The sequence below is a fragment of the Ictidomys tridecemlineatus genome, chromosome X (assembly GCF_052094955.1).
Source record: "Ictidomys tridecemlineatus isolate mIctTri1 chromosome X, mIctTri1.hap1, whole genome shotgun sequence".
Lineage (NCBI taxonomy): Eukaryota > Metazoa > Chordata > Mammalia > Rodentia > Sciuridae > Ictidomys > Ictidomys tridecemlineatus.
Genome location: NC_135493.1, coordinates 90,086,232 through 90,113,044, shown reverse-complemented (window position 1 = coordinate 90,113,044; position 26,813 = coordinate 90,086,232). Strand labels below are relative to the sequence as shown.

The following is a 26,813-nucleotide window of genomic DNA, read 5'->3' as shown; positions in this document are numbered from 1 at the left end:
TCATGCTTGTCTTTGAGAACAGTGTCTGAAATTATTTCAGTCAATATTACTACATTTTTAAAGTTTAAGAAGCATTTATTTATTAAATAACTAGGCTCTAAAACTCGTCTCAGGCCTTAGATTATTACAAAGCACCTTCTGGTGCCATTTCTCAACTGTTAGACTAACCCCTTTTATTTATTTATTTATTTCAGATTAATTACTTTATTTTTGTGGTATTGGGAATTGAACTGAAGCTCTTGCACATGTGAGACAAGCACTCTACCGCTGAGCTGTACTCCCAATCCTTTTTATTTGGAGCCTGAGTCTCCCTAAATTGCTTAGGCTGGCCCTGAAATTTTGATCCTCTTGCCTCATTTTCCCAAGTAGCTGGAATTATAGGTGAACACCACAGCACCTGGTTTGTTTTTCCTTTTTGATGGAGGGGATCAAACCTAGGGCCTTGTGCATGCTAAGCACATACTCTCCCACTGAGCTTTACTAAAGCCATTTAAATAATTTTAGCTAAATTAAGCTGTCCCTGATAAGTAGTTTTCATATTTATCTGGTATTTGTTTTCTGTTTTCTTCTAGATAGGTTTGTGGGAACTGACAGCTTAAGTAATGTAAAATAAATTTGATTATGACAACTGAGAAAAAGAAAAATGTGTTGTGTTTTGAGGTTATCATTTCCCTGACCATCTTAACAGACTGGCATCTATTTTATCTTTGTTCATAATGACATAAACCAAAACAATGATGGAATGGGAGTAAAGGATATGAATCTCTGGCTGTTCTGTGAAACAATTTGTTGGTTTTAGGCTTTGGTTCTTTTCAATTTTCAGTCAAAAATTTCAGCTGCAAGAAAATGCAAATATTAGGTAGCATTTAAAAAATCATTTTGAGCCCAATTACAATGCAGCATTATCTTATTCCAGAATGTTCAATATTACTGAGAAGATGTCTTTGATGATGGTCAAAGTGACTTGTAGTTTACAAAGCATGTGGGCATACTTTTTGAAGAAAGTAGACAAGATAATTTGAGCTGTCGTTTCAGGTAATAAAGTAGAATCAAGTGATAAATCATTTGAGCTGTATGTATAAATAGACTGTGACACTGCTAAATTAGTCACAACTGCCCACTATAGGCCAACTTCACCATAGATAAAGGGCTATAAATCAGTTAGTAACGCTCCCTACAGCCAGCCCTGAGCTGTTTGTAAGCACGAATACAATTCTATGGTTACAATCAACAAAGAAATATCCCATCAGTCCACCAAGCTCAGCCAAACCCATAACTTGCTGCAGTTTTATAGAGATTAGCATATCACGTGAGCCAAATATTATTCTCCAACTTAAAATATGATACTTTTGTAAGAAAATGTAAGTCCTGTTCTTCAACACTAATGAAACAGAAGCACTCATAGATACTGTGTTCAGTACAAAATGATAATTGAATCATAAATGACTATGAAGAACGATGAGAGAGATGGGGGCGGGGGTGGGCAGCGAGTTCTAAAGATTCGGCTGGGGGTGTGTCCTCCGCGCTCAGCTTGCTACTATTGCCATGGAAACTAGAGCGCTGGGTCCTTGGGGATTGTGACTACAAGATGGAAAAGTAGACAGTGGTGATCATTAACTGGTCCTCTTTCCTCCCAGACTCTTACCCAAGACTTCATAGAGAAGCTACTTTCCTAAAGTCCCTCGTGAAGTTGGTGCCCTGAACCTGATACAGAGAGACGGCTGACCTGCTGTTTTGATGGCCACATCTTCGTGTCCCCTTCCATCTCAGGCGGTCCTGCAGCCCTCCATCCATGACCTGTCCCAAATAACCAGCAGCCTTTACATCAGTAACGGTGTGGCTGCCAACAACAAACACATGCTGTCCAGCAATCACATCACGACGGTCATCAATGTCTCAGTAGAGGTAGTAAACACATTCTTCGAGGACATTCAATATGTACAGGTACCCGTGGCGGATGTTCCCACTTCACACCTCTATGACTTTTTTGACCCTATTGCTGATCACATCCACAGCGTGGAAATGAAACAGGGCCGCACGCTGCTCCACTGCGCTGCAGGGGTGAGCCGTTCAGCTGCCCTCTGCCTCGCTTATCTCATGAAATACCATGCCATGTCCCTGCTGGACGCCCACACGTGGACCAAGTCATGCCGGCCCATTATTCGGCCCAACAACGGTTTTTGGGAACAACTGATCCATTATGAATTCAAGTTGTTTAGTAAGAATACTGTACACATGATTGACTCCCCAATGGGAATGATCCCTGACATCTATGAGAAGGAAGTTGGATTGATGATGACGCTGTGAGCCATTCCAGCTAGCCCCTGACATCGTACTGGACCCTACATCAGGACTGAACATGAACTTTGGCATATGGTTGGTAAAGAAAATCAGAGGAGGCTTTGTAGATGGGCAAGAAAAGGGGGAGTTGGAGTTTTTAATGTAGTAATTCTTATCTTCAAAGAATAAAAATCATTTGATATAAGATAGTGACATGTTTCTTATGTTGTAAGGAGCAAGTCAGGCTGCTGGGGCCTAGTAGGAATAGGGGGTAATGCAGGTAATGCCCAGCTTAGATGGACCTGCCAGTAGCACCTTTTGCATGTGACAGAACAGGAATCCTGAGCCCTGACACAAGCTAAGGAATCCAGGAGTGAGTCCCCCACTTACCCCAAGCCAAAGTCAGAGCCTTAGACATGATAGCAACCATTGTAGTTCTCCTAGTAAGTGCCAACCTACTGCATAAATGGCCTTGAAGCCTTCAAGCTAGGCTCCAGAAGCCCTCGGGCATCCTCAGGTCTCCCCTACCACCTTCAACCACAGTGGCCCAACCCTGCTTATCTATAGCATATTTATTTGTTTGTTTGTTGTGTTGCAATACTGAGGACTGAACCCAGAGTCTTGCACATGCTAGGCAAGTACTCTACCACTGAGCTACCAACCCCCCACCCCCACCCCCACCCCGCCCCAGCCCCCTGTAAGTTTTTTTGTTTTTGTTTTTGTTTTATTTTGCAATGGGGTGTCAGTAAATTGCTGAGGCTGACTTGATACTTGCTATATTTCTACCTTAGCCTTCAGAGTAGCTGGGCTTATAGGCATGTACCACCATGCTCAGCTTAGATATTAGTTTTTGAAGAAACCATTCCACTTTATGAAGTTGAGAACATTTTTTTTTTTTTTTTGAGAGCTGGCAAAGTCTCGAGATGTCCTCAGTGAGCTCTTCACAAGCTTTTGTGAAAAGGAACATTAGTTTGTTTCCTAGAGCATGTGTTGACAATAGACCTCAGGGGTTCCTCTCATGGACCTTGGACTGGAAGGCTGGATCTGCTGGACATGACCCAGCCCTGTCACCTCTATAATCTCTTGCCATTGTGAGCTGGGGCCTCTCAGAGCCTCAGTTTCCTGTCAAAGCAACCACAGCCCTTCTCTGAAGTAGTTGTTGTGAGGGTGCTTGACACACTCAGAATAAAGGACAATCATAACTCTTTAGCTCCTTTGGCCGGGGGTTAGCACATTCATCCTTATAATGGCATTTCTCCCTCTTTGTGCACAGACTTTTGTTTTTTCCAAAATGTTCTTCCAAGTAATCATCCAATGTATAAAAACAAATGATTTAAGGTCCTTTTAGACACCACTTCAGAGGAAGCCTAGATTTAGAGCCTTTTCAGAGGTTCTTTTGTGTTTAGACCCCCACCCTCCCACCCCAGGCCTTATTTAGAATCATTGACAGAGTCAGCACCCTAGACTTGCTAACCACCAGGATCCTTTGGAGAGCACTTGCCAAAGAGCTGAATGAGTGAGCCTCACAAGTAGGCCCTGGAATACAGGATTGTTCAAATTCCCCAAATGCCTGGAGCTCTGACTTGGGTCCAGTTATTCTAATCCAGAGGTTTCTTTTTTTTTTTGACAAATAACAAAAGCACAATCGCTGGAGATGAAGCAGACCCCCAACCGCCCCCATGAAGTTCAAAAACCCTTTCTCCCCATACCCATCCCCACACCTACACCCCACAAAGGAAGTGAAGTGGGGAGGGGCAGAGAATGAAAATTGCTGCTCTAGATAGATCCTCTTCTTTTTATAGGTGGAAAAACAGGCCCACAGAACAAAAGGGTTGATGTGGCAAAGTACCCACAAAGTAATCTTTCTGACAGAAATCAAGATGAGAAATTTCTTTAAAAGTATTTTTTTTTAAAGAAAAACATTTGAGTATATACATGTGCATGGGTGGGTGGGTATTTCCATTTTTTGAATATCTAAATTAACATATCATAAAATGAACTCATCACACAGTCTAATGAGTTTTAACACATGTAGATTCAGGTTAACTACTACCACAATCAGGATACAGAGTAGTTTCATAACTCCCCAAATTTCCTTCATGCTTCCCCTTTTTACTCAAACAAACCCCAACCTATGGTAAACACTGATCTATCTTTCTTCACTATAGATTTGCCTTTAACAGAATATCACATAAATGGAATTATACAAGACATAATTTCTGAAGAGTGACTTCTTTTGCTCAGAATGTTTTGAGATTTACCCATGCTGCGTTTCATTGCATGATCATTCTACAGTTGTTTTACATCCATCTGTTGAAGGATATTAGGGTTTGTATTAGTTTCATAGGAGATGCCATAACAAAATACTAAAACTTCAGTAGCTTAAAACAACAGCAATTTATTTTCTCATAGCTCTGGAGGCAAGAAGTACTAAATCAAGGAGTTGACAGGGCCATGCATCCTTTGGAAACTGTAAGGAGAGTACTCTTGGTTTTTCCTAGCTTCTGGTACTGGCAGGCAATCCTTGACATTTGTTGATTTGTAGATATATCACTCCAGTCTCTGCCTCAGTGGTCATATCTTTTCTAGTGTGTCTTCACATCCATCTTCCATCTGTGCATATCTGTCTCCAAATTTCCCTCTTCTTGTATGGATACCAATCAGATTGGAGGCCCATTCTAGTATGACCTTTTCAAAACTTTACGTCTAAAATAACCTATTATCAAATGAGGTCATATTCTTAGGTTCTGGGGTTGGAACTTGAGCATATTTCAGTGGAGTGGGAAGGATAAAATACAACCTAGAACAGGGATATTTCCAGCTTTGGGCAATTATATATAAAGTACTATAACATGCACAAAGAAGAAGATCATGTCATCTGGAAAAAAAAAGATCATAGCTGTTAGAATATGAATTACAGTGAAAATAATAACCACCATTTCTTAGGAAGCAATTATATGTCAGCCACAGTACTAGATACTTTGCAATGTCTAATCCTTATAATAGCCCTTCAAGGTAGTTATTACTCACATTGTATTGATGTGGTTAAGGAATTTGCCTAAGGCAGCACACAGGTCAGGAGTGAAGACCTGACATTCAGACTGGGTTCTGTTTTCCCACATTTCTTCTAAGACAAAAAAAGGATTTTTTTTTTTTTTTTTTTTTTTTTTTTTTTTTTAGTTACCTGCTAGTGATTACAAATCACTAAGGGAGGTTTTTTTTTGTTTTTTTTTTTTTTTTTTAAGAGAGAGAGGAGGGAGAGACAGAGAGAGAATTTTTTTTTTAATATTTATTTTGGGCCGCACGCATGCCAGGCGAGCGCGCTACCGCTTGAGCCACATCCCCAGCCCACTAGGGGAGTTTTTATTATATGGATTCCTGGGCCTCATCACTACAGACTGAAGAAGCTGAATGTTTAGCAAGCAACTCTGATGAAGGCTGAGAAACAACCAAGCAGTTAACAAGAGGTATTTCACGTTATCTTTCTCCTTCTTTTGTGAATCATCCATTCATGCTCTTAGGCATTTTTCTATCAGAGTGTAAATCTTTTTTTTCTTTTCAGTTGTAATAATTGAAATACAAGATAATTTCTTGTCGAAAATGTTGTATGAAGGGCTGGGGATGTAACTCAGTGGTGAGAACACTTGCCTAGCATGCACGAGGCTCCAAGTTCAATTCCTAGCATTGCAGCAAAAATAAATAAATAAATAAATAATTTAAAGAATGTTGCATGTATTTCTCCCACTTTATGATGCCATTCATGTCAATTTTTAATGGTACTTACTTGGGATTCAAAGGTTTTAATTTTTTTTTTTTTTTATTACTAAGGATTGAACCCAGGGGTACTTAACCACTGAGCCCTTTTTATTTTTTATTTTGAGACAGGGTCTCACTAAGTTGCTTAGGACTCCAATAAGTTGCTGAAGCTGGCCTCAAACTTGTGTTCCTCCTACCTCAGCCTCCCAAGTCACTGGGATTACAGGCATTTGTCACCACACCTGGCCCCAAAGTTTTAATTTGTATGTAGCTGAATCTATAAGGCTTTAACTGAATGAATAATATATTAAATGTTTTCTCCATTGCATAATTATAAAAACTTTATTATTATTTTCTACTAATTTATGCTTTTTTCACTTTTAAAACTTTTCCCTAATTTTTTTCACTTAAAAATTATCAAACACCCTGAAAATTGAAATACTACAACGAACACTTGTATTTGCTCCACTTATGTGAGTCAATAACTATCTTTTATCACTTTTGTTTTCTCTTTTACTCATTGTAATTTTATTTGTGATCTATTTGAGTAAGTTGCAGATATCATGATATTTCATCCTCAAATATTTTAAAATTCATCACCTAAATATAAGAATATTATAATAAGTACAATATTATCAAATGTAAGCCAGTTAATTAACAACAATTCCCTGATTTGATTCACATGCCAGGCGAGTGCGCTACCGCTTGAGCCACATCCCTAGCCCAATATAGCTGTTTTTCTTTCTCAAAGAAGATCCAACCAAGTTCACATACTGCACTTCATTTTTGTATTTCTTTTAATACAAAACAGTGCCCCTACTTTTTATTCTCCCTGACATTGTCTTTTTGATGAGTCTAAAACAAATTCGTACTATAGGGTTCAGTAATCTGGACTTGCCCTCATGCTGTTGTTTAATTTGGTCCTGTATCACTTTTATTCTTTAAACTGGAAGTTAGGTCTAGAGGTTTGATTAGATTTGGATTGTGACTTTTTGCTAGAATACATCACGAGTAGTTTTATGTTGCATTGTATCAGGAAGTACAGGTATCTATTTGTCCCATTAGCAGTGATGCTAAGTTTGATCACTTAGTTAAGGTGGTAACCACCAAATATCTACCTTTAAATTTACTAAGTAATCTTTGGGATGATACTTTAGCAACATGAATATCCTGTTACTTTCATCCAATGGTATTAACATCCATTAATTAATTAACATATTAATTAATTAATTAACATCCATTAATTAATATATTAATTAATTAATATACTGGGCCGTATCTAACTCTTAAATACATCCTAAACTAATTTTGGCATATTATTTAAGTTGGAATTATTTAATTTTTAAAAACAATTTCAAGATGTCACAAAAATGCCATATATATGTATGTATATAAGTGTGTGTGTGTGTGTGTGTGTGTGTGTGTGTGTGTGTGTGTGTGTGTGTATATCTGCTTTTGTTCCTTCTGTTTGGTTCATTTACAGTACCACATTCCTTAAAATTAGTACAGCTTTGCCAGACATAGTGGCTTGCCTGTAATCTCAGTGACTCAGAAGTCTTAGGCAGGAGGATCACAAGCTTGAGGCCAGCCTATGCAATTTAGGGAAATACTGTCTCAAAATAAAAAATAAAAAAGGCTGGGGATGTAGTTTACTGGTAGAACACCCTTGGTTTCAATCCCAGTACCACAAAAAAGAAAGCAAAAAATTGCTTAACATTTAAATTAAAAAAAAAATCAGCTACCAAGAAATTCTAAAATTTGATCAATTTAGCATTGACCATACTTTTGGAGTTTGTATCTCTTAATTCCAAAGGCTCATAATGTTAGAAAATTGTAATTTAGTGTATTAAAACATGCACACACTTTACAATTTTTTTAAAATAGTGTAACCTGCTAAAACATTTAGCATCATATCTATTGTTATTAAAAAGAGATATCTGTGATTATCCATTCTCATTCACCCTGTCTCTGAGCTAGAGTTAAAAATATCCAGTAGGAAGGCCACATTTACCTATGGATATTTGCGAGCCCACTTCCCGGCACTTCAGTATCTCCTCATATACTTTCATCATTTTCCTATTAATGAAATTCAGGAAGATGGGGAGGTGACCTCTTGGATTGCCTTTTGGAAATTTCCTAATAAGGAGGGAAAAGGCAGTGAAAATATGAATTTTATGGCAACCTTTTGGTGCTTATGTCAGACTCCCTTCCAGATCCTCTCCATTTGGATAGATGGATCAAGACCTTGGCCACATAGTTGTATTCACAAAATATATTTATTAAGACTTTCTGTAATAGGACTCTTAAACACATTAAATCTGAATTTGGATTTAGCCTCTTTCCTCTAGATGGTGAGAGATAAAAGGAGCATTGGACTTGACCAGGAAGCCCTCTGTATTAATTTGGTTGAACTCTGAAGGCTCCAAGTTTAGGTAGTACAGGGCCCTTTGCTGAGGACAGTGAGGATTTGCATTTATTTCTCACTTTATTGCACTATGGTCAATGAATGTGACATGCATAAGTTTTGCTTTACAAAATTGAGATTTCGTAGTCAATTGTCTCTTGAACAGTAAAGCAGATGAATTCTCTATGGATAGGATTGTAAGTTTAGATATGAGTTTTGTCGTATTTTATTATTTAAACCCTTTTATTGTTTGAGCAGGTAATACACTCATGATCCAACTTTCAAAGGGCATATAGAGATACCTAGAGTGGAAATTCTCACCTTTGTTCTGTACCCAGTTCCTCCCCAAAGGCAGCCAATATTATCATTTTGTCCTGTATCCTTCCAAGGTGTTATTTTATGCATATACAAAGAATTACATATGTGTGTATCTATATTTCACTTTTCAACAAGTGGCAGCATACTTCACAATTGTTCTCTACCTTGTTTCTTTTTGTTTAGTAATATATGTTACAGACCATGCTTGTCAGTAAAAGAGAACAACCTCATTTTTCTAATAACTGCATAGTATTTCACTGTATAGAAATACAACTTCTAAATGAATTGTTAAATACCCATCCCTTATTGATGTACATTTATGTTGTTGCTAAAATTTTGCTACTACAAATAATACTGTAATACAGAAACTTGTTTATGTATGTACATTATTTTATATGTGTGAAAATCTGTCCATAGGATATAAATGGAAACAATGGCCTAATTTCATAATTCAAAATCTTAATAAACATTGCCAGATTATTTCCTATGGATGTGATAAAGACCTACTTCAGGGTGGGGAGTATGGCTCAGTGATAGAGTGCTTGCCTGACTGGAACAAGGTCCTAGGTTTGATCCCCAGCATCACACACACACACACACACACACACACACACACACACACACACAAATATAAAAGAAAGAAAAAGAAAAGAAATTTGCCTGGCATGGTGGCACATGCATGTAATTCCAGCTACTCATAAGGCTGAGGCAGGAGGATGGAGAGTTCCAGACCTGTCTGGGCAATTTAACAAGAACTTGTCTCAAAATAAATTTAAAGGGACTCGGTGGTAGAGCACTTGCCTAGCATACATAAAGCCATAAGTTCCATCCTCAGCACTGTATAAAAACGAAACAAAAAGCCTGCCAGTAGTGTATGAAAATGCCTGTTTCTCCACAGACAGAACAGCACAGTAAAATATTACACTTTTGTATCTTAATCATTCTGACTAGTGAAAAAGTGATCTCAGTTTACTTTAAATTTGCATGTGTTTTATTATGAGTGGGTGCTAGAATCTTTTTATTCTTTTAAGAATCATTTGTACTTTTCTTTCTATAAACTGGCCATTCATATTAATATTTTATTAGATTGCTAGTTTTTTAAAATTGATTTTTAAGAACTCTATTAGAGAAATGTGGAATTTGTCTGTGATAGGAATTTCATCTTTTGTGGTTCATAAATGCGCTGATTGGGTTTTCATACCACTGTGTAAGCTGTGTCTCCCTTAAACCTTGTTACCATGTTGGAATATTACCCCTCTGACATGAAAAAAAATGAATTTCAAATATTTCCAAGTTTTCATTGTTTTCTTGTTTTTGCTTAGAGTGATTTTGCCAGGCAGATCTTATTTATTTTTCTTGGGTCAAATTTATGAAGCTTTTTTTAAAAAATGGCTTTGGGGTTTTATATCATTCTCAGAGAAGCTTTTCACATTCTAGGATGATATTAAAAAAGTATTCCTTGGTTCTTCAAGTACTTTTATGCTTTCAGTTTTAACATTAAATTTTCTGATCCATCTGGAATATACCCTGGTACAGAGTATGAGGCATGAGTCCAACATTAATGTTTGTCCCCCCCCCTCATATTTCTACCACCATTCTCATCTACTTGTATGATTTAAAATGTAAGTTAATGGCTGGGGTTGTGGCTCAGCGGTGGAGCTCCTGCCTAGCATGTGGAGGCACAGGGTTTGATCCTTAGCACCACATAAAAATCAATCAATCAATAAATAAATAAATAAATAAAAATAAAGGTACTGTGTCCATCTACAACTAAAAAAAATTTTTAAAAGTAATATGTTATATATGTTATTTTCATATAGTTTATATATAATTCATTATATATATATATATATTTCTAATAGTATTCACATTTTCTGCATGTATATTTCCTTTTTGATATGCTTACTGTGTCCAAGACTACCAGGTATGGTAGTCTTATATTGCTTTGTCTTGACTCTCTGTCAATTTCTTCCTACATTTCTGTGAATGATAATGATTTTTTTTTTTCCAGTTCTGGGAACTAAACTCAGGGCCTCACACATGGTAGGCAAGTACTCTACCACTGAGCTACCTCCCCAGTCCCTGTACACTTGGCTAGGCTATACTGTCCATTTGTTTGATCCTATCTAGTCTAGATATTGCTGTGAAGGTATTTGTAGATGTGATTAAAATTTATAATCAGTTAACTTTAAGTAAAGCAGATTACCCTCCATAATGTGGATGGGCCTCATCCAATCAGTTGAAGACCTGAAGGGCAAAGATTGAGAGAAGCTATTCTGTATCAGCTCCTTTGCAACAAAGGGGCTGGGCTTGTGGCTCAGTGGTAGAGTGCTCACCCAGCAAGCGTGAGGCACTGGGTTTGATCCTCAGCACCACATAAAAATAAAATAAGGATTACGGTGTCCACCTACAACTGAAACAAATATTTTAAAAAAGACTGCAACAAAGAAACCCTTCCTGAGTTTCCAGCCTACAGGCCTTCCCTGAAGATTTTGGACTGAAAGACTACAACATCAACTTTTATCAGAGTTTCCAGCATGTTGGCCCCCACTATGGATTTCAGACTGATCAGCCCCCATAATGGCATAAGCCAATTCCTTAAAATCTCTACGTATGTGTGTGTTCGTGTACATGTGTGTTCATATGCATGCATGTATGCTGTTGGTTGGGTTTTTTTTTTTTATGGTGCTATGGTTTGAATATGGATAGTGTCCCGTAAAGGTACACGTGTTAAAGGCTTGATGCCTAAGGGTAGCACTGCTGGGGAGTGTTATGGACCTGTAGGAGGTGGGGCCTTATGAGAAGTTCTTAAGTCATTTGGGCCATGCTCTCAAAGGGGATTGTGGGACCCTGGTCTTATTCTCTCTCTCTGCTTCCTGGCTCATTATATGAGTGGTTTACTCCACCAAGAATCCCCACTGTGATATGCCACCCTTACTAGAGGCCCAAACAAATCCAGCCACCACATCTTGGATCTGAACCCCCTAAAATGAAAGTTAAATAAACTTTTTCTTCATAGTAGCCTTTCTCAGTATTTTGTTGTGGTAGTGTGAAGCTGAATAATACATCTGGAGAATGCTGATAATATAATTTCTAATGCTTTTTCTTTATACATTCAGATGGCATAATAGTTTGGCATTGAACTTCAATACAATGAGTATTTCATTTGTGGCCTCTTACTAACAAAACTGTCTTTGTCTGATTAGTGCTTTTTGTCTTGATCATCTAATATTGCCAACCCCTCCCCCCGTTTTTGTGCTCTTCTTTGTATTGTCTTTGTCTACATTTTAGTTTGTAACTTTTTAAAATTGGCATGCCTTTTGTAATTAATTATATTTAAATTTGCTTTATTCAACCAAGTATTTAAATAGAGGATTTATATTTTTGTTAGTTTTGAAATATTTGGTTTTATATCATTTTGTCCTATAGCTTATATATTTACATCTCCCTGCCATTTTCTTTATTTCCAGTTTCTTGTGTTTAACTGCTCATTGTTTAAGAAAATATTGCATTCTATTAGTTGAAAAGGGTTACCTGGAAGAAGGGAAAACTTGCACTTTTTACTTCATACACCTATTTCTGAATTGATACAGTAAATATACTACCTGGTAAATACTTCTAGATTTTTAAAAAGTTTTCTTTAAGTAAGGCACGATAGTGCATGCCTATAGTCCCAGCTACTCAGGAGGCTGAGGTAGAAGTATCACTTGAGTATGTGAATTTGAGACCAGCTTGGGCAGTATAGTGAGATCCCATTTAAAAAGTAAAAAAAAAAAAAAAAAAAAGAAAAGAAAAAAAAATTTAGGCCAGGAGCAGTGGCACACACCTGCAATACTAGAGGCTCTGGAGGCTGAGGCAGGAGGATTGCGAATTCAAAGCCAGCCTCAGCAACTTAGCAAAGCCATCTCTAAATAAAAATTTTAAAAGGGCTGGTGATGTGGTTCAGTGGTTAAGTGCCTCCTGGGTTCAATCCCCAGTACCACTAAATAAATAAATACATATATAAATACATAAACAGGGCTGGGGATGTGGCTCAAGTGGTAGCGCGCTCGCCTGGCATGCGTACGGCCTGGGTTCAATCCTCAGCACCACATACAAAGATGTTGTGTCTGCTGAAAACTAAAAAATAAATATTAAAAATTCTCTCTCTCTCTCTTTAAAAATAAATAAATAAATACATAAACAAACAAACAAACAAATAATTAAAAATTCAGCAGGGCACATTGGTATTTGTCTGTAATTCCAGCAATCCGGAAGGCTGAAGGAGGAGGATCTCAAGTTCCAGGCCAGGTTCAGCAACCTGGAAAGACCCTGTCTCAAAATAAAAGTTAAAAAAGGGATAGGGTTATGGCTCAGTGGTGAGGGCCTCTGGGTTCAATCCCCAAGAATGCGCGCGCTCGCGCACACACACACACGCACAAAGTTTTCTTTAAATTAATCTTTGTCAAATTGATTAGTCTAGGGTGAAATGACGTGTGTGTGTGTGTGTGTGTGTGTGTGTGTGTGTGTGTGTGTATGTGTGAGAGAGAGGGGGAGGAACTGGGGATTGAACTCAGGAGTGCTTAACCACTGAGCCACATCCTCAGCCCTTTTATTTATTTATTTTTATTTAGAGACAGGGTCTCACTAAATTGCTTAGGACCTTGTCAAGTTGCTGAGGCTGACTTTAAACTTTGAAATGGTATATTCTGAATTATGCTTTGGAGATAAGAATTTGCCACACTTTACCTCATTTCCAGTTCCCTGTAAATGTTTACTGGGGTTTTAGATTCATATACTTTTATTACTATTTCAAAAATTTTAAACTGAATTTGAGAAAAAAAAATGTGGATTCAGTTTTTTTGTTTGTTTGTTTTGATTTTGGTGCTGGGGATTGATCCCAGGGCCTTGCATATGCTAAACATACACTGCTACTAAGCTACAGTCCCAGTCCCAGATTTTGTTTTATTTTATTTTTTTTAAAGAGAGAGTGAGAGAGAGAGAGAATTTTTTTAAATATTTACTTTTTAGTTCTCGGCGGACACAACATCTTTGTTGGTATGTGGTGCTGAGGATCGAACCCGGGCCGCACGCATGCCAGGCGAGCACACTACAGCACACTTGAGCCACATCCCCAGCCCAGATTTTGTTTTATAATTAGATATGATGCAATTATTTAGACACAATCCCCCACCCTCCTCCTATTTGTACTGGGGATTGAGTCCAAGGGCACTTTACCATTAAGAAGCTTCATCCCTAGTCCTTTTTATTTTATTTTAAAAAACTTGAGAAAGGGTCTGGTTAAATTGCTGAGGGTCTTGCTAATTTATCCAGGCTGGCCTCAAACTTACAACCCTCTTTCCTGAATCCCCCAAGTTGCTGGGATTATAGGCAAGTGTCACTGCACCCAGCTAGATGCACTTCTATTTTGGCTTCATAATGCTCCCCTCCATGACTTATTCATTCTTGAACATTTTTCATTTTATCTCTTTGTTGGTTGGAATAGATTGTAAAGCAATTTTTCAAGAAGGTTATATCTTTTATTATCCCTTAAATAGCACTGCATTTTTCTGGCATCTTTACACTCAAAAGACAACTCAGATGTATATTACATTTTGGGGTCATAAATTTTTCTAAAACTCTATATATGAGAAGTCAGAGAGATTGATTTTTGTTTTTACCTGGGTAACATGATTTTGGATTTTTGCCTGAATAATCATAAAAACTTTAATATTATAGCTTAAAACTTTTAACTTTGCTTACAACGTGGTGGACTCCTTTCAATCAATAAGCACTGTTCTTGGAGCTGGGGGTGTAGCTCAGTGTTAGAGTGCTTGTCCAGCATGTGTCAAGCCCTGGGTGCCATCCCCAGCACTTCAATAGAGGGGATATTTTTTTCCTGTTTTTATTACTTCTCTTCCATTTGCCTTTATTCCTCTTTTAGTAACACAAATTAACCGTCTGTTGGTTCTGCACTCTTCTTTTTCCATAGCAATCATCCTTTCTCTTATTGTTTTTATATCTTTCATAGTCCATTTAATTTCTTAGCATCACCTTTTTTCTTAACATCAATTCAAATTTTTGCCATATAAATTTTGATCTTTACTGTCTCCCACATGTACTTTAATTTTGTTCCTGCTTTTTTAGAATACTTGCTGAGTTTTCTTACCCTGTCCATTTCTCCTTTCATCTCATCCTGTTGGATTTTCATTTCAGTCCTACCTTTTCCCTCCTTCTGTTTCTTTTTTACAGAATCCTTTAGGTTGCCAAGAGGTTTCTAAAATTTTCTCCTAGTGTTGAGAGCCACAGCCAAAGGGGCCCCAGCAAACTTCCAGCTGCCGGCTGATGATTGGCTCACAGCGGCCCCAGCAACATCTAGCTGATTGGCTCCTCTACGGTGATGCTCATTGGGCTGTTTCCCTGCCCTTTCAGACCACAGAGCTGCTCATTGGGGGACTTCTTTGGCTCCGCCCACGCAACCCAGCCAATTGGCCTCAAGAGCAGGAGGATTGTGGGAGGTAGAGAGGCTGGTGTTGGGGTGAGAGGCTTGTGGGAAGCCGGTGGTGGCAGTTGGGCTCTGAGGGTTTTTTCCTGAGGAGCTGTTTTGTTTGGAGTGTGTGGTTCTAAAAATAAAGTTCGTTTCTTTTGACAAGTGACTCCTGAATTGTGCCCAGCCAGACTGTGGCATCCTAGTGAAGGAGAGTTCCCATCCTCTCTGAGTTTTCTGGATGCTGTGCTCTCTTCTCTAGTTCTGTATTGTTTTTTCTCCTTACCCTCAAATAGGATCGCTTCTCTAGGCTCAACATCTGTCTACAGGGACTAAGCTGGCTATCCTAGGATCTACCATCTGTGTATGGAAGTAGTAATAGAATCACCATGTCAAATCTGTACCTGGAGGGCACATTATTGTACATATAGTTTGATTTACCCTTTGTGCCTCTTATCTGCTTATGTGATATATATAACACAGTACAGCCCCCAACACAGACTTCTCTCAGACACCTTCAAGTCGTTCTCTTTCCCTAAAGTTTTGGGAAGAATCTTCTACATAATTTGGAGAAAATTACATGTAAAATGAGAATGAGGGATCTTTTGTTCAAAAATTAAGAATATCAAGACAGTGACAACAGAGAATTAAATCAAGCATGGGGTCTTATCATAGAGTCCTGGATGACTAGGTAAGTTTCATGCCCATGAAACCAGCCTTTGTTATGGGGACTACATGGGCCTAAATATAAATCTCCCTTTTCCCCTCAATCTCTTCCTTATTTACTGCTCACTTGTTTTTTTCCTATCTGCCTAGATAAACAATAGGAAATAGATTGGTATAAGGGTGCAGGGGAGGCAGGGATGGGGATTAGTATTCTGGTGAACCACTTTCAAGGGTGGAAAAACTGTTACCTTTTGTTGGTTTAGGCATCAAGTCTTTGAGTTGGGAGACAAATGGTGAGTGATCAGGGGATAGGGCTGTGGGCCTTAAATAAGTAGACTCCTACCTTTTTCAGTCAATGTCTGTTAGAAGAAATGAAGCCAAGGTAAAGCATGGCTGGGATTTCTTCAATACAGCCCTGTAAAGTCACCCACCTCATAATTAACATCAATTTCATCTAGATCCCTGCCTCAGGTTGCTTGTCAGTTTTAATCTTGGATGTTGTGAAATCTTATTTGTTGTTGTTGTTGTTGTTGTTTTTCCCCTGTATTTGAGGGGATTTTTGTGAGCCTTTAGACAAGGATGCATTTGGAGGTAAAGAGTAATATGTCATTTGAACTGGAATCCCCCAGGGAACCAATTAGCTAGGCCAGGGGTTGGCAAACTTACTTGTGTAAGGCCAGATAGTAAATATTTTAGGTTTTGCAGGCCAAGAGGCAAAATCAAGGATATGATATAGTTACTTATATAACAACAGAGGAAACAAATTTCCATAGGTATTATACTGATATAACTCAAAGTCTAATAGCATTAGTTGAGTATAATTTGGGGGCTAGAATGGAGTTGTTTTTGAACACATTTTGCTCAATTGGGGTTCAAAATTAGTGTTCCCTATCATCAGATTAGATTGTAAATGTTCAGTTGTTAATGATGATATGTAATGAGATTTTATGTGTTCCATTTTTCAAAATGTCTTTTCACAGAGAAAGACACTGCCAAACATTGGATTAATCCATGTATATATTTTAATTGGGTACATTCATAGTATGGAAGGCATTTATAGGATTCCAGTAGATTCTTCTCTTGATATTTTCCTTTTAGTGTGTCGTTACATTGCAGATTAATCGCTTCCAATTATGTTTAGATGAAAACTCCTCAATTGCTCAGTTAAATGAATTTTGAAATATGGAAATTTCCTTTACATTTACATTAAAGACTGAAAAATGGTGCATGAAGCAGAGTTTGAACTTGGAAGAGAAATATACTGCAAATTTATATAAAAATGGACAATTCACTTCTTGTTTTAACTTCTGACAGAATGAAAGTTTATAAAGTGACTTAAAATTACTTGTAATCCAGGCAATGTTGTTACCAAAATGACTTTAGTAAAGGTTTTACATACAAGTGCTATTTTGCCTTGAAATTGGTAAAATTAAGACACATTATCCAATCTGTAGCAAAAGCTAATTTCCATAGTCATTCATTGCTTGACAGTGGCCAAATAGAATATTCTCACTGCTAAGACTTCATTCAAACTGTTGTGTGGTAGAGCAAGTCAGGATATTCAGTTTCTAATTCTGACACAGATTCACTGAACTAATGATGGTTAAGTGTCAGAGAGTGAATGAAGTTACCACTGATACTATTAGTTCAATAACTCATGGTAGATTCAAATAGTACCCCAAAGTAACTACCTAAAAATAGTCATAGGGTTTAAATACATTCATACAAATTTTGTCAATTTGTCCACCAAACATATTTTTGCTTCTCATATATTGTTACTACCATCAGTTGTCACACATCTTAGAAGATTCCACTTCATGTTGTAATGAATCAGTGCTTTCTTAGTTTTTTTTTTCTTTTTAAAATCAACTTATTTTAATTAGGTATATATGACAGTAGAATGCATTTTGATTCATTGTACACAATTGCAGCACAACTTTTCATTTCTCTGGTTGTACATGATGTAGTGTCACACCATATGTGCAGTCATACATGTACCTAGGGTAATGATGTCCATCTTCTTCCACCATCTTTCCTGGCCCCCTGTCTTAGTTTCTTTAAAAATAATTTTACTTGGCATTGTTCCATGCAAACTATTCAAAGGAGCTAATTCTTCAGGCCTTTCAAACATGACATTGACTCCTCAAATAAACAACTAAGTGGTATCTGTAATAGTTAACTCATGAAGTACCAAAGGAAACCACTCAAAATTAATTGCCTGTTTTTTAATTGGGTATGAATATTGATCACAATGTCTTCAATTCTTCAAGCAAATGTTCTAGCTGAAAGGCTAATGGCCTTAAGTTTATTTTCTCTGGACACATTTCTTTGGCTGTTGCAATCAAACACAATTTAATCAAACAGTTTTCCTTGTTTGGTTAAGAAATGAGCTGCTCAGAAAATTACTTTGTTTTCAATCTCATTGTTAGTTTTTATTTTTGTGAAGAGTTCTGCTGTGATGAAATATTCTTTTAAATTTTCTAGTGGTTCTCACTGTTGCTTTCCTGTTGGTTGGGAATATTGTGATGTGTGCTTATTCTGATAATATTGACATATATTGTATTGTTTTAGCAAGGCAATAACAAATTGCATAATAAATGCTTTGCCATCAATTTGGATAATAATCCATACTCTGCTGTGGGCTGGGGATATAGCTCAGTGGTAGAGTGTCCCTGAGTTCAATTTCCTATATTGAAAAAAACAATCCTTATCATATAATTCAAATATATGATTCATCTTAGTATTTGCATTCTTGATCATATTTTCTCATTTAAGATTATCCTGATTTTTGGTATTATTAGTGATTTTTTATTGAAACCTGGACATTTTGAGTATTAGGTTGAGACTTTGGATCTTATTTAAATCAGTGCAGGCTTCCTCTGACATTGCTTTGATGGGGGATAGGAGCATTGACTTCTTACTGCTACATGTTGGCGGAAGTCCAGGTTCCTCATTTAGTCTTCATTGACATTGGGTGGAAAAGGAGTGTCTTCTTACTGTCTAGTAGGGATGGGAATTCTGGCTCTTTAATAGGCCTCCAATGACACTACCCTGGATGAGTGGTACAGAAATACCTCATTCTTACTCCCTGCAATGCATTTGGATGATGGCATTACCACTGATCAGTGGTGAGTCTTGACTCCCCACTAGGTCTCCTCAAACATTAACTCAGCAGGGAGGGGGCATGACCACTCATAACGGGTAGAGACAGAATTTCAGGTTCCCCAGTGCAGTTGTGGAGGGTGGGGTGAGGTTCAGCCTGGTGAAGATGTGGAAATCTAGGTTTCTTCTAGAAGCAGAAGTCCTAAAACTATTCTGACAACTTAAATTTTTGTAATAAAAAAGTCTTTTATTATTTATTCATTGTGGTACTTGGCTTAAACCAAGGGATACTCTATCACTGAGCTACATCCACCAGCCCTTTTTGTTTTAAAAAATATTTTTTTAGTTGTCAATGGACTTCATTTTTTAAATGCAATGCTGAGAATCGAACCCAGTGCCTCACACATGCTAGGCAAGCACTCTACCATGGAGACACAACCCAGCCCCCCAAAGCCCTTTTTGAGACAAGGTCTCACTAAGTTGTCTAAGCTGGGCTTGAACTTGTGATCCTCCTGCCTTAGCCTATTGGGTTGCTGAGATTATAGGTATGCATCTCCATGCCTGGCTCAGATAATCTTTATGATACTGGTCAGTATAGTATAGGAAGAACTGGTAAATTTTTGAACTTATTTTTGATTCTGACATAAAGGATAAGTATGGTTCTATTTATAAAACTAGATCTTTGTTATGTTACTTTTTATTATCTGTACAGGTTCTAGGCACTAACACTAGAAATAAACTGTATATACCTACATGCTTCAGGTTAAGTATTTAGTTGTTTAAAATAGATTGTTTTTATTATAATTGAATGAATTCCTTCTGACATTGATGGTATTTATGTATTAATATAACATTGCTACAAATTATGCAATAATTACTCTATAATCTTAGAACAAAAGATTTTATATAATTCAAAATATTGATTTTATCTACTTTATCTATGTCATATCAACTTGGTAAATTCAGATTAAACTTTGCTCAGTTCCTAGTGTGTTGTTTATGAAACAAAAATTAGTACTAAGTGATATAAGGTTTAATTTTACTTTTTATTAATTTTGATACTGGGGATTTAACCCAGGAGTGCTTTACCACTGAGTTACATTCACAGCCCTTTTTATTTTTTGGGATAGGGTCTTGAAAAGTTGCTTAGGGCCTGCTAAATTGCTGAGGCTGGCTTTGAACTTTCGAACTTCCTGCCTCAGCCTCCTGAGCAGATGGGAAAAAGATGTGTATCCCTGCAAGGCTTAATTTTAGAATAAATGAAGTGTAGCAATGTTGGGTTGATATGTCTCAAGTATAAAGTGGATTTTGACTGCTTATGTGTTGGAATTATAGGGAGGTTGGGGAGGGTAAAAGAGGAAGTGATTAGTAGATGACGATCAATAAATTGATAAATTGAGAACCCGATTGTAAAAGCAAGGAAAGACTTCAGACCTTCCAACCTTCCTATTTTATAGAGTTTTCGTTTTGTTTTGGTGCTGGGGATTGAACCCAGGGCCTCATGTATATACCAAGTGCATGCTCTACCACTTAGCTGTACCTCTAGCTCTATTGAAGTTTTTGAATCTATATTATGTATTCGGCACTTTACCTACTTTATAGCATCTAATCCTTAAATTAATGTCGTAAAATGGCTGTATTTTCTTTTTCACAGGTGAATGACTGAGGCTCAAATTAGACTAATTGAAGGTCTCACAGATATCAAATAATAGGAGTTGAGACTATCTGTATATCACGGTTCATGCTCCTTTGGTGACGCCACTCTGCCTTCCACATGGGTTTTCAGATTTCACTTTTCATAGAAATAATTATTTAGAACCATTTGTTCTATTTCCCCATTTTTCTCTTCAGTGAAGGAGAAAGGTTTAATACCTATTTTACATATATTTGACAGACGATAAACTATGAAAGATCCAACAAATTACATAGTGATGCAAGGACTTATGTCACTGCATGAAAATTGTCCCATGCTTGATGGAGGACAGATCCTTGTAGTTAGAACAGAAACGGAGCTTTGGTTTAGAGGATAGGTAATTTTCCCAAGGTCATGCAGTCTATTCAGAACAAGGATAGGTAATCGGGTCTGCCGGACTCCAACCTTCCCCAACCCCACATCATTGCATACACTAAAGGCAATTCTGCTGTTATATAGTTATGGTGGGAAGAAATACATTGAGAGATGGGGAGTGGGTAGCCTTTATCACTCTTGGAAAGGGCCTGAATCAGGAGCCAACTCTAGTAAGATGGCCAAATACTGGCAGATTTATATCTGCTGTGCGTGGAGCACCCCCATGCTGGTGGGGTAAAAAATCTTCCAGGCTTTGAAGGCCACTATTTGTGACAAAGTTAACAATGCATGTGTTAATTTAGCCGTAGAAAATATTCAGCCCCCTCTACTCATTTAAGCAAAATGGCATACAATAAAGAATGGAAGAGGTATTTTAGAGAGTAATTAAATATGAAACATAATTTATATAAAACTAGAGTTTGTTCCGTTAGTTACTAGTCTCAAGGGAGGAATTTAAAATTTGTGTCTGTGTGCAAAGTCAGTTGGGATTTCCATAGCTTCTGAGTATTGCTACGATTTACTGACTCAGCACTGAGTTGTCTTCCTTATATTTTGAAATCCAAGTTTAAATAAATCCAACTGGTTACAGGTGGAAATGTACTGTAGAAAATAAATCAAAATCTGTTTATAAAGGGAATCTACTTCACATGTTAATATTTAATATTTCCCAATCCCTTAAAATTGGAAGTATGCCCTGTAACAGACTTATTGCTATATGAGATCTATCTTATTAAATCTGCTATTTGAATAGTTGACAGAAGGCTTTTTTTCTTTCTCCCAATTATACTATGGATTGACCACCAGACCCATGACTTTTATTTGCACACGAGAGACGGTCAGAATAAGAAAGTTTTATTGCTAAGGGTTTTCGCAAGTAGTGGAGGCAGAAAACGCTTTTCTGGGTTGCAAGGGAGGATTCTAAGTGCGTTTTCTCCCAGGTCTGTCCACAAGCAGCCCCCTAGCACTCCACGAAGGCCCCACTGAGACCAGATCACAGCAACAAAACCCAACACCCTGGAGATCCCGCTTAACATTTTTAATTGCTTTTTCTTATAATACTATAATTAATTATTGATAAGATGCAGGGTAAACGCAGGTAGCATCAAATTTTGGCCCAAAAGTGCCGCCAACAGACAGACCTTCGGCGGTGGGGAGCCATGGTCAGCGAGCCAGACCCCGTAGGCGACTCTTCATTCCCTCCGGCCTGGGGTGTATTGGCCAGGGTCAGAGGCCTTTTTCCTCCTTCACTTTTGGCGCGGGTGAGGGGATCCAGGCTGCGAGCGCGGCCAGGCCTTGGGCGGCGCCCAGGCCGCGGGACTTGGGGCCCGGCAGCTGCTCCCCGAGCGCACTCCTCGCGGAGGCCATTATTTCCAGTAGTGCCAAAAGTATGCGCTTTCTTCCGAGGGCAGAGGTCCGGGACCGTGCACCGCTACTCGGCGACGTGACCCGCACCAGGCCCTGTGGGGCTCCGGATGCCTGAAGCTTGCACGGGACGACCGGAGCCGTGGTCCGGGCCCACCCCCCAGTTTCCGGGCAGGCAAAGGCCGTCCACGGAATCCTCAACCGCCGCTCGCGCCCGCCGCGGGCGGTGCCGGACCTCGCCCTTCCCCACCGCTCCCCTCCCCCTCCAGAGCCCGCCGCGGCTCCCGAGGTGACACGGCCCGGACCCTCCATTCTCTGCCCGTGTATTTAACTAGCACAACCTAACCAGTTGCTGCCTCTCGGTGACAACCCTTTCCCCGACAGACACGTCCAGCAGCCAACCACCGGCTAGAATTGGCGTACGTCCCGCTCCTCTGTCGGTGGCGGCCTCGGTGGGCGGGGCTCTAGCAGCTAGCAAGTTAAGTGGAGCCACGGCTGACGTGAGTCAACAAAGGTCACGTGAAGAAAGTGCGCAGCGCCGATTGGCTAAGCCGACCGGGTGGAGAGGGGGGGTCACGGCGGCGGCGTGGGGTTCGCTGTGTGACACAATTACAACAACTTTGTGCTGGTGCCGGGGAAGTTTGTGTCTCCAACGAATCCCCCCCGTGCTCCCGAGCCCCGCGCGCTCCGGCCATTCCCGCCGTCCCCGCCTGTGGCTGCCCCCTGTCCGCCCCCGCGATGTGACCCTACAGCGGAACCGTCGCCGCTGCCGACCCAGCGGCTCCGCAGCCCCTGCCGCCGCCGCCTTCGCCGCTACCGCGTTAGGATTTTTCGTCGCCGCTGCCCGCGGCGGAGGAGGAGGCGGCGATAAAGTTGGTGTGCCGGTCCCGTGTGGAGATTGGGGGGCGTCGTTGCTGGCCCCGGCCCTGGGGGGGGGTGTCGGCGTTGGAGTTGTGAATTCGCTGCGTTTCCATGAAATCCTGCGGAGTGTCGCTCGCTACCGCCGCCGTTGCCGCCGCCGCTTTCGGTGATGAGGAAAAGAAAATGGCGGCGGGAAAAGCGAGCGGCGAGAGCGAGGAGGCGTCCCCCAGCCTGACAGCCGAGGAGAGGGAGGCGCTCGGCGGACTGGACAGGTACCGGCCGCCGTCACTCTCCGGGTCGGCTCCGGACAGGCAGGCGCCGCTCTCTGGGGAGGCCCGAGCGCGGCTTGCCTCTGGCGGCGGTGGGGCGGGCACCTCGGCTTGGCGCTCTCCGCGCGGCCGCCGCCGGGGCCTCGGGCTCGGTCAGAGATGGGTCAGTGGTGTTCCGGGAGCTTTAACGAACCGTGTGTATCTTTTTCCTACAGCCGCCTTTTCGGGTTTGTGAGGTTTCATGAAGATGGCGCCAGGACGAAGGCCCTACTGGGCAAGGTAAGGCACCCGCGGGCTGGAGCGCGGACACGGTCTCCCGGGCCGGCGCCGCGTCCCCCCCGGGCCCCGCGGCCGGGTCGGCACTCATTGTGGCCACGAACGATCGCCAAGGGGCTTCCGGAAAACTATTTCTTTCCTCTGTGCTCCCCCCACCCTCTGGTACCTCGCTTGCTCCCTTGCGAAATCACTCTTCTCTTGAAGCTGGAGGAACGGAGACGGCTGCGCTTTGGGGCCGAGCTCAACTGGGTCGACAAAATTGCCTGCTATTTCACAGCTTTTGGGGGGTAGGCCGATAATCTCCGTGGTGCCTCTTAAGGGTCAAGGGATCATAAATGTGTGCGGATTTCCTGAAATCTCCGACTCACTTGCCTCCTGTGGTTTTTATTCTTTTTCTTCAGGTAGGCTGTTCGTGATGTCTACTGTTAACCAAACGTTTTGGTCTTTCTTCTCTCCCTGCTCCCGGAAGGGGGAAGTTGCACGTAGTTTTAGGTCGGTGAAGAGTTTGCATTGGGCTGTTGACATGTATCTCGATTGGTATGTTTTACCTGAAGTTAGGTGACTTGTTTACTTTTTGGGGGTCTTTCTGCAAAAGAAACACCGCAGTTACTTGTGAATGTGTGTGCGCGCGCGTGTGTGTATGTGTGTGTGTTTTCCTGGAGCCTTGTTTCCTGTGTGTCTGACGGGAGGCCGGGAGGATTCGGGGTGTAGTCTCTGTTTATTTGTGTGGAAAGTTGTTGGCACTGTCATTTAGTTAAGTAATGGCTGCTCCTATCGGCCCAAGATGGCGGGACAGGGTGGGAGGAGAAAGTGAAGGGGGGGTTTGGGGGAGGAAGGAGAGGTAAACATGGAAATAAATACTAGCGATGAATAGGCCTTTCCTTTGGAGTGTGTAGCTTCAGGGCATTTTACAAAAAATTATTCCAGATTATTTGCATATAGAATTCTCGTATCTTTCTCTTGCTTGGAGACAGCATGCATTAGCCTGGTAAATGCTTATCAACCTGTAGCACACTTAGTTACCCATCTGTAAGCTATTGAACAAAGACTGGAGTCTGATTCTGTTCGCATGAGTTTGTATCTCCTGACCAAAATCTGATTGAAATGGTATTAGAAGACTTTCTTCTTAATTGGGACAGTGAAACTTGGAGTGTGTGGAATAAGTGTTGAATCCATTAGGCATTTTCTTTTCTGGCTGAAATCTGTAGCTTTGCGTTTGACACTTAGCTTTATTGTTGCAGTTGAGAAGGAAGTTTGAAATGACTAAAGCTTAGCATTTTTTTTGTTAAATTTGTTTTTGTTATCTTTAATTTTTGCTGTAGTTTGTTTAGCAGAGTCATTAATCCCTTTTCATCTATAATTACACTTCTGTTTTTATTTAAAAGTAACTAAATATAGGGAATTTTGATTGCAAATAGTGACCAGAAAACTAAATGGAAATGATTCTTTAAAATAAGTCCAGTCCCTTTGACCTGTACAGAAAACTTGCATTAAACTTTGTGTAGGTATTGACTTCATTAAAATTATGTCTGGGAAAATGAACAGTGACTAGCTCAGGAATGATTTAAGAATCAATAATTGTTCTTCCCGTCTTAAAGTCCCCCCTCCCCCAATGTGAATATATGAAGTATTTATTTAAAAATACTAGACCACTGTCAAAATTACCATCCAAAAAAAATTAAATGTTTTAAATTTAAGGAGCATTTTCTTTTGGAATGAATATTGCCAGTTTAATACTGGGTTGGTAAAGTTGCTTGCAAAGATAATTCATTTAGGCAAGTTTGGTCAAATCTATTGCTTTTGGTTATGGTGATGAAGAAACAAATGTAATTTGATGTTTTATGTAATAAGGTGTAAAATGCTAGTTGATGATTTCATGTCTTAGAATGCTCATTCAGATACATTGACAGTAGATGGTGCTTAACATTGGATATTGTAATATTGAACCCTGCAGTTGGTATGAACTGAGTTTAAATTTTGAAAAACAGCATTTTCATGCATTTTTTTTTTTTGTGAAGTCGTGCATTACTTTTGACATTTGAGTACAGTAACATCTTGAAAATGAGAAACTTAGGAAGCTTCATTTTTTTTTTGGCAAAAAATTGCAGGTTTATCAAGTATGGGGTAATTTGGTAAACTAGTTTGTTGAGCTAAAAAAAAAAAAATCTTCATTGCTTCAGACTTTACCTGCTTAAATCAAGACCCGTTAGCCTTGACTTAAAATAAAACATTCTATAGTATGTGCTCAAACCCTTGGTTGCATCCTTGAGAGCCTGAACATACCAGTGGAATGTGTAATGTAAAGCTTGACATTATATAACCTCACACCTTCTGTTAGAATTGGATTCTGAATAGAATGAATGAGCTAGAGTCCTGCTGTAGGAAGTATTGAATTATTTAGTTTCATCCCGGTTTTTAACAGTCCTGGGAAGCTGTTTTTTTTTTTTTAATATTTTAAAATTTTTTTGGTGAAATGTTGAACTATGTTGGTTTCAGTGGTCTTTTTTATTGTAAGTATTAAACATGAGAATTGGCTTTCTCTACTGAGGTGCGTTCAGGCTACTGGATTGAAGACTTAACCAAATTGAATAATTTCCAGAATTCTCTTTAGCTATTTTTTTTGTTGTGCCACTCCCCTCTCTGCACCCCCCCCATTTAGTCTGTACTTTAACTTTTTTTCCTTTTAAAACAAATTTAGTTTTTACTGCTTGTTTTCAAAAATTTGTATTCTCATTCATACACACACACACACACACACACACACTATTGGGTCTTTTTTCAAGTTTTTAAATTCACATTTGTACGTTTTAAAAATAATTCTTTTTTTTTTTTAAAGAAAGAAAGAATTTTAATACTTATTTTTTAGTTATCGGCCGACACAACATCTTTGTAACAACATCTTTGTATGTGGTGCTGCTGAGGATCGAACCCGGCCGCATGCATGCCAGGCGAGTGCGCTACACCTTGAACCACATCCCCAGCCCC

At 39.5% G+C, this 26,813-nt stretch overlaps 3 protein-coding genes and 1 non-coding gene across 19 annotated transcripts in view; 3 read left to right on the top strand and 1 right to left on the bottom strand.

Annotated features, from left to right (window-relative positions):
* Window positions 1-1,737: 1,737 nt before the first annotated feature.
* Window positions 1,738-2,345, top strand: Dusp21 (dual specificity phosphatase 21). The gene has a single exon (XM_005323986.3). It carries the CDS (start codon window positions 1,738-1,740, stop codon window positions 2,305-2,307), a length of 570 nt encoding a protein of 189 aa, XP_005324043.1. The 3' UTR covers window positions 2,308-2,345.
* Window positions 2,346-4,658: 2,313 nt separating this feature from the next.
* LOC144371766 (uncharacterized) lies at window positions 4,659-23,033 on the bottom strand. Its single transcript, XM_078034933.1, has 2 exons — window positions 22,200-23,033; window positions 4,659-5,158 (listed from the first exon to the last, which is right to left on the bottom strand). The coding sequence occupies exon 1, from the start codon at window positions 22,732-22,734 to the stop codon at window positions 22,285-22,287; it is 450 nt and encodes a 149-aa protein (XP_077891059.1). The 5' UTR covers window positions 22,735-23,033; the 3' UTR covers window positions 4,659-5,158; window positions 22,200-22,284.
* On the top strand, window positions 9,919-10,021 carry LOC120891227 (small nucleolar RNA U13). Its single transcript, XR_005735607.1, has one exon. It is a non-coding gene; the product is annotated as a small nucleolar RNA U13 (small nucleolar RNA).
* Window positions 23,034-23,038: 5 nt separating the features above from the next.
* The window catches only part of Kdm6a (lysine demethylase 6A), a 215,632-nt gene continuing 211,857 nt past the window's right edge, over window positions 23,039-26,813 (top strand). For 10 of the 16 annotated variants that reach the window (XM_078034925.1, XM_078034928.1, XM_021725578.3 and 7 more), the window contains exons 1-2: window positions 23,040-23,555; window positions 23,768-23,831. In XM_078034925.1, the coding sequence (XP_077891051.1) occupies window positions 23,395-23,555; window positions 23,768-23,831 (225 nt within the window). In that variant the 5' untranslated portion in view covers window positions 23,040-23,394. Of the gene's footprint in view, window positions 23,556-23,767; window positions 23,832-26,813 lie in introns of all 16 variants that reach the window. The other 6 variants (XM_078034930.1, XM_078034931.1, XM_005323988.5 and 3 more) reach the window with 2 other exon arrangements.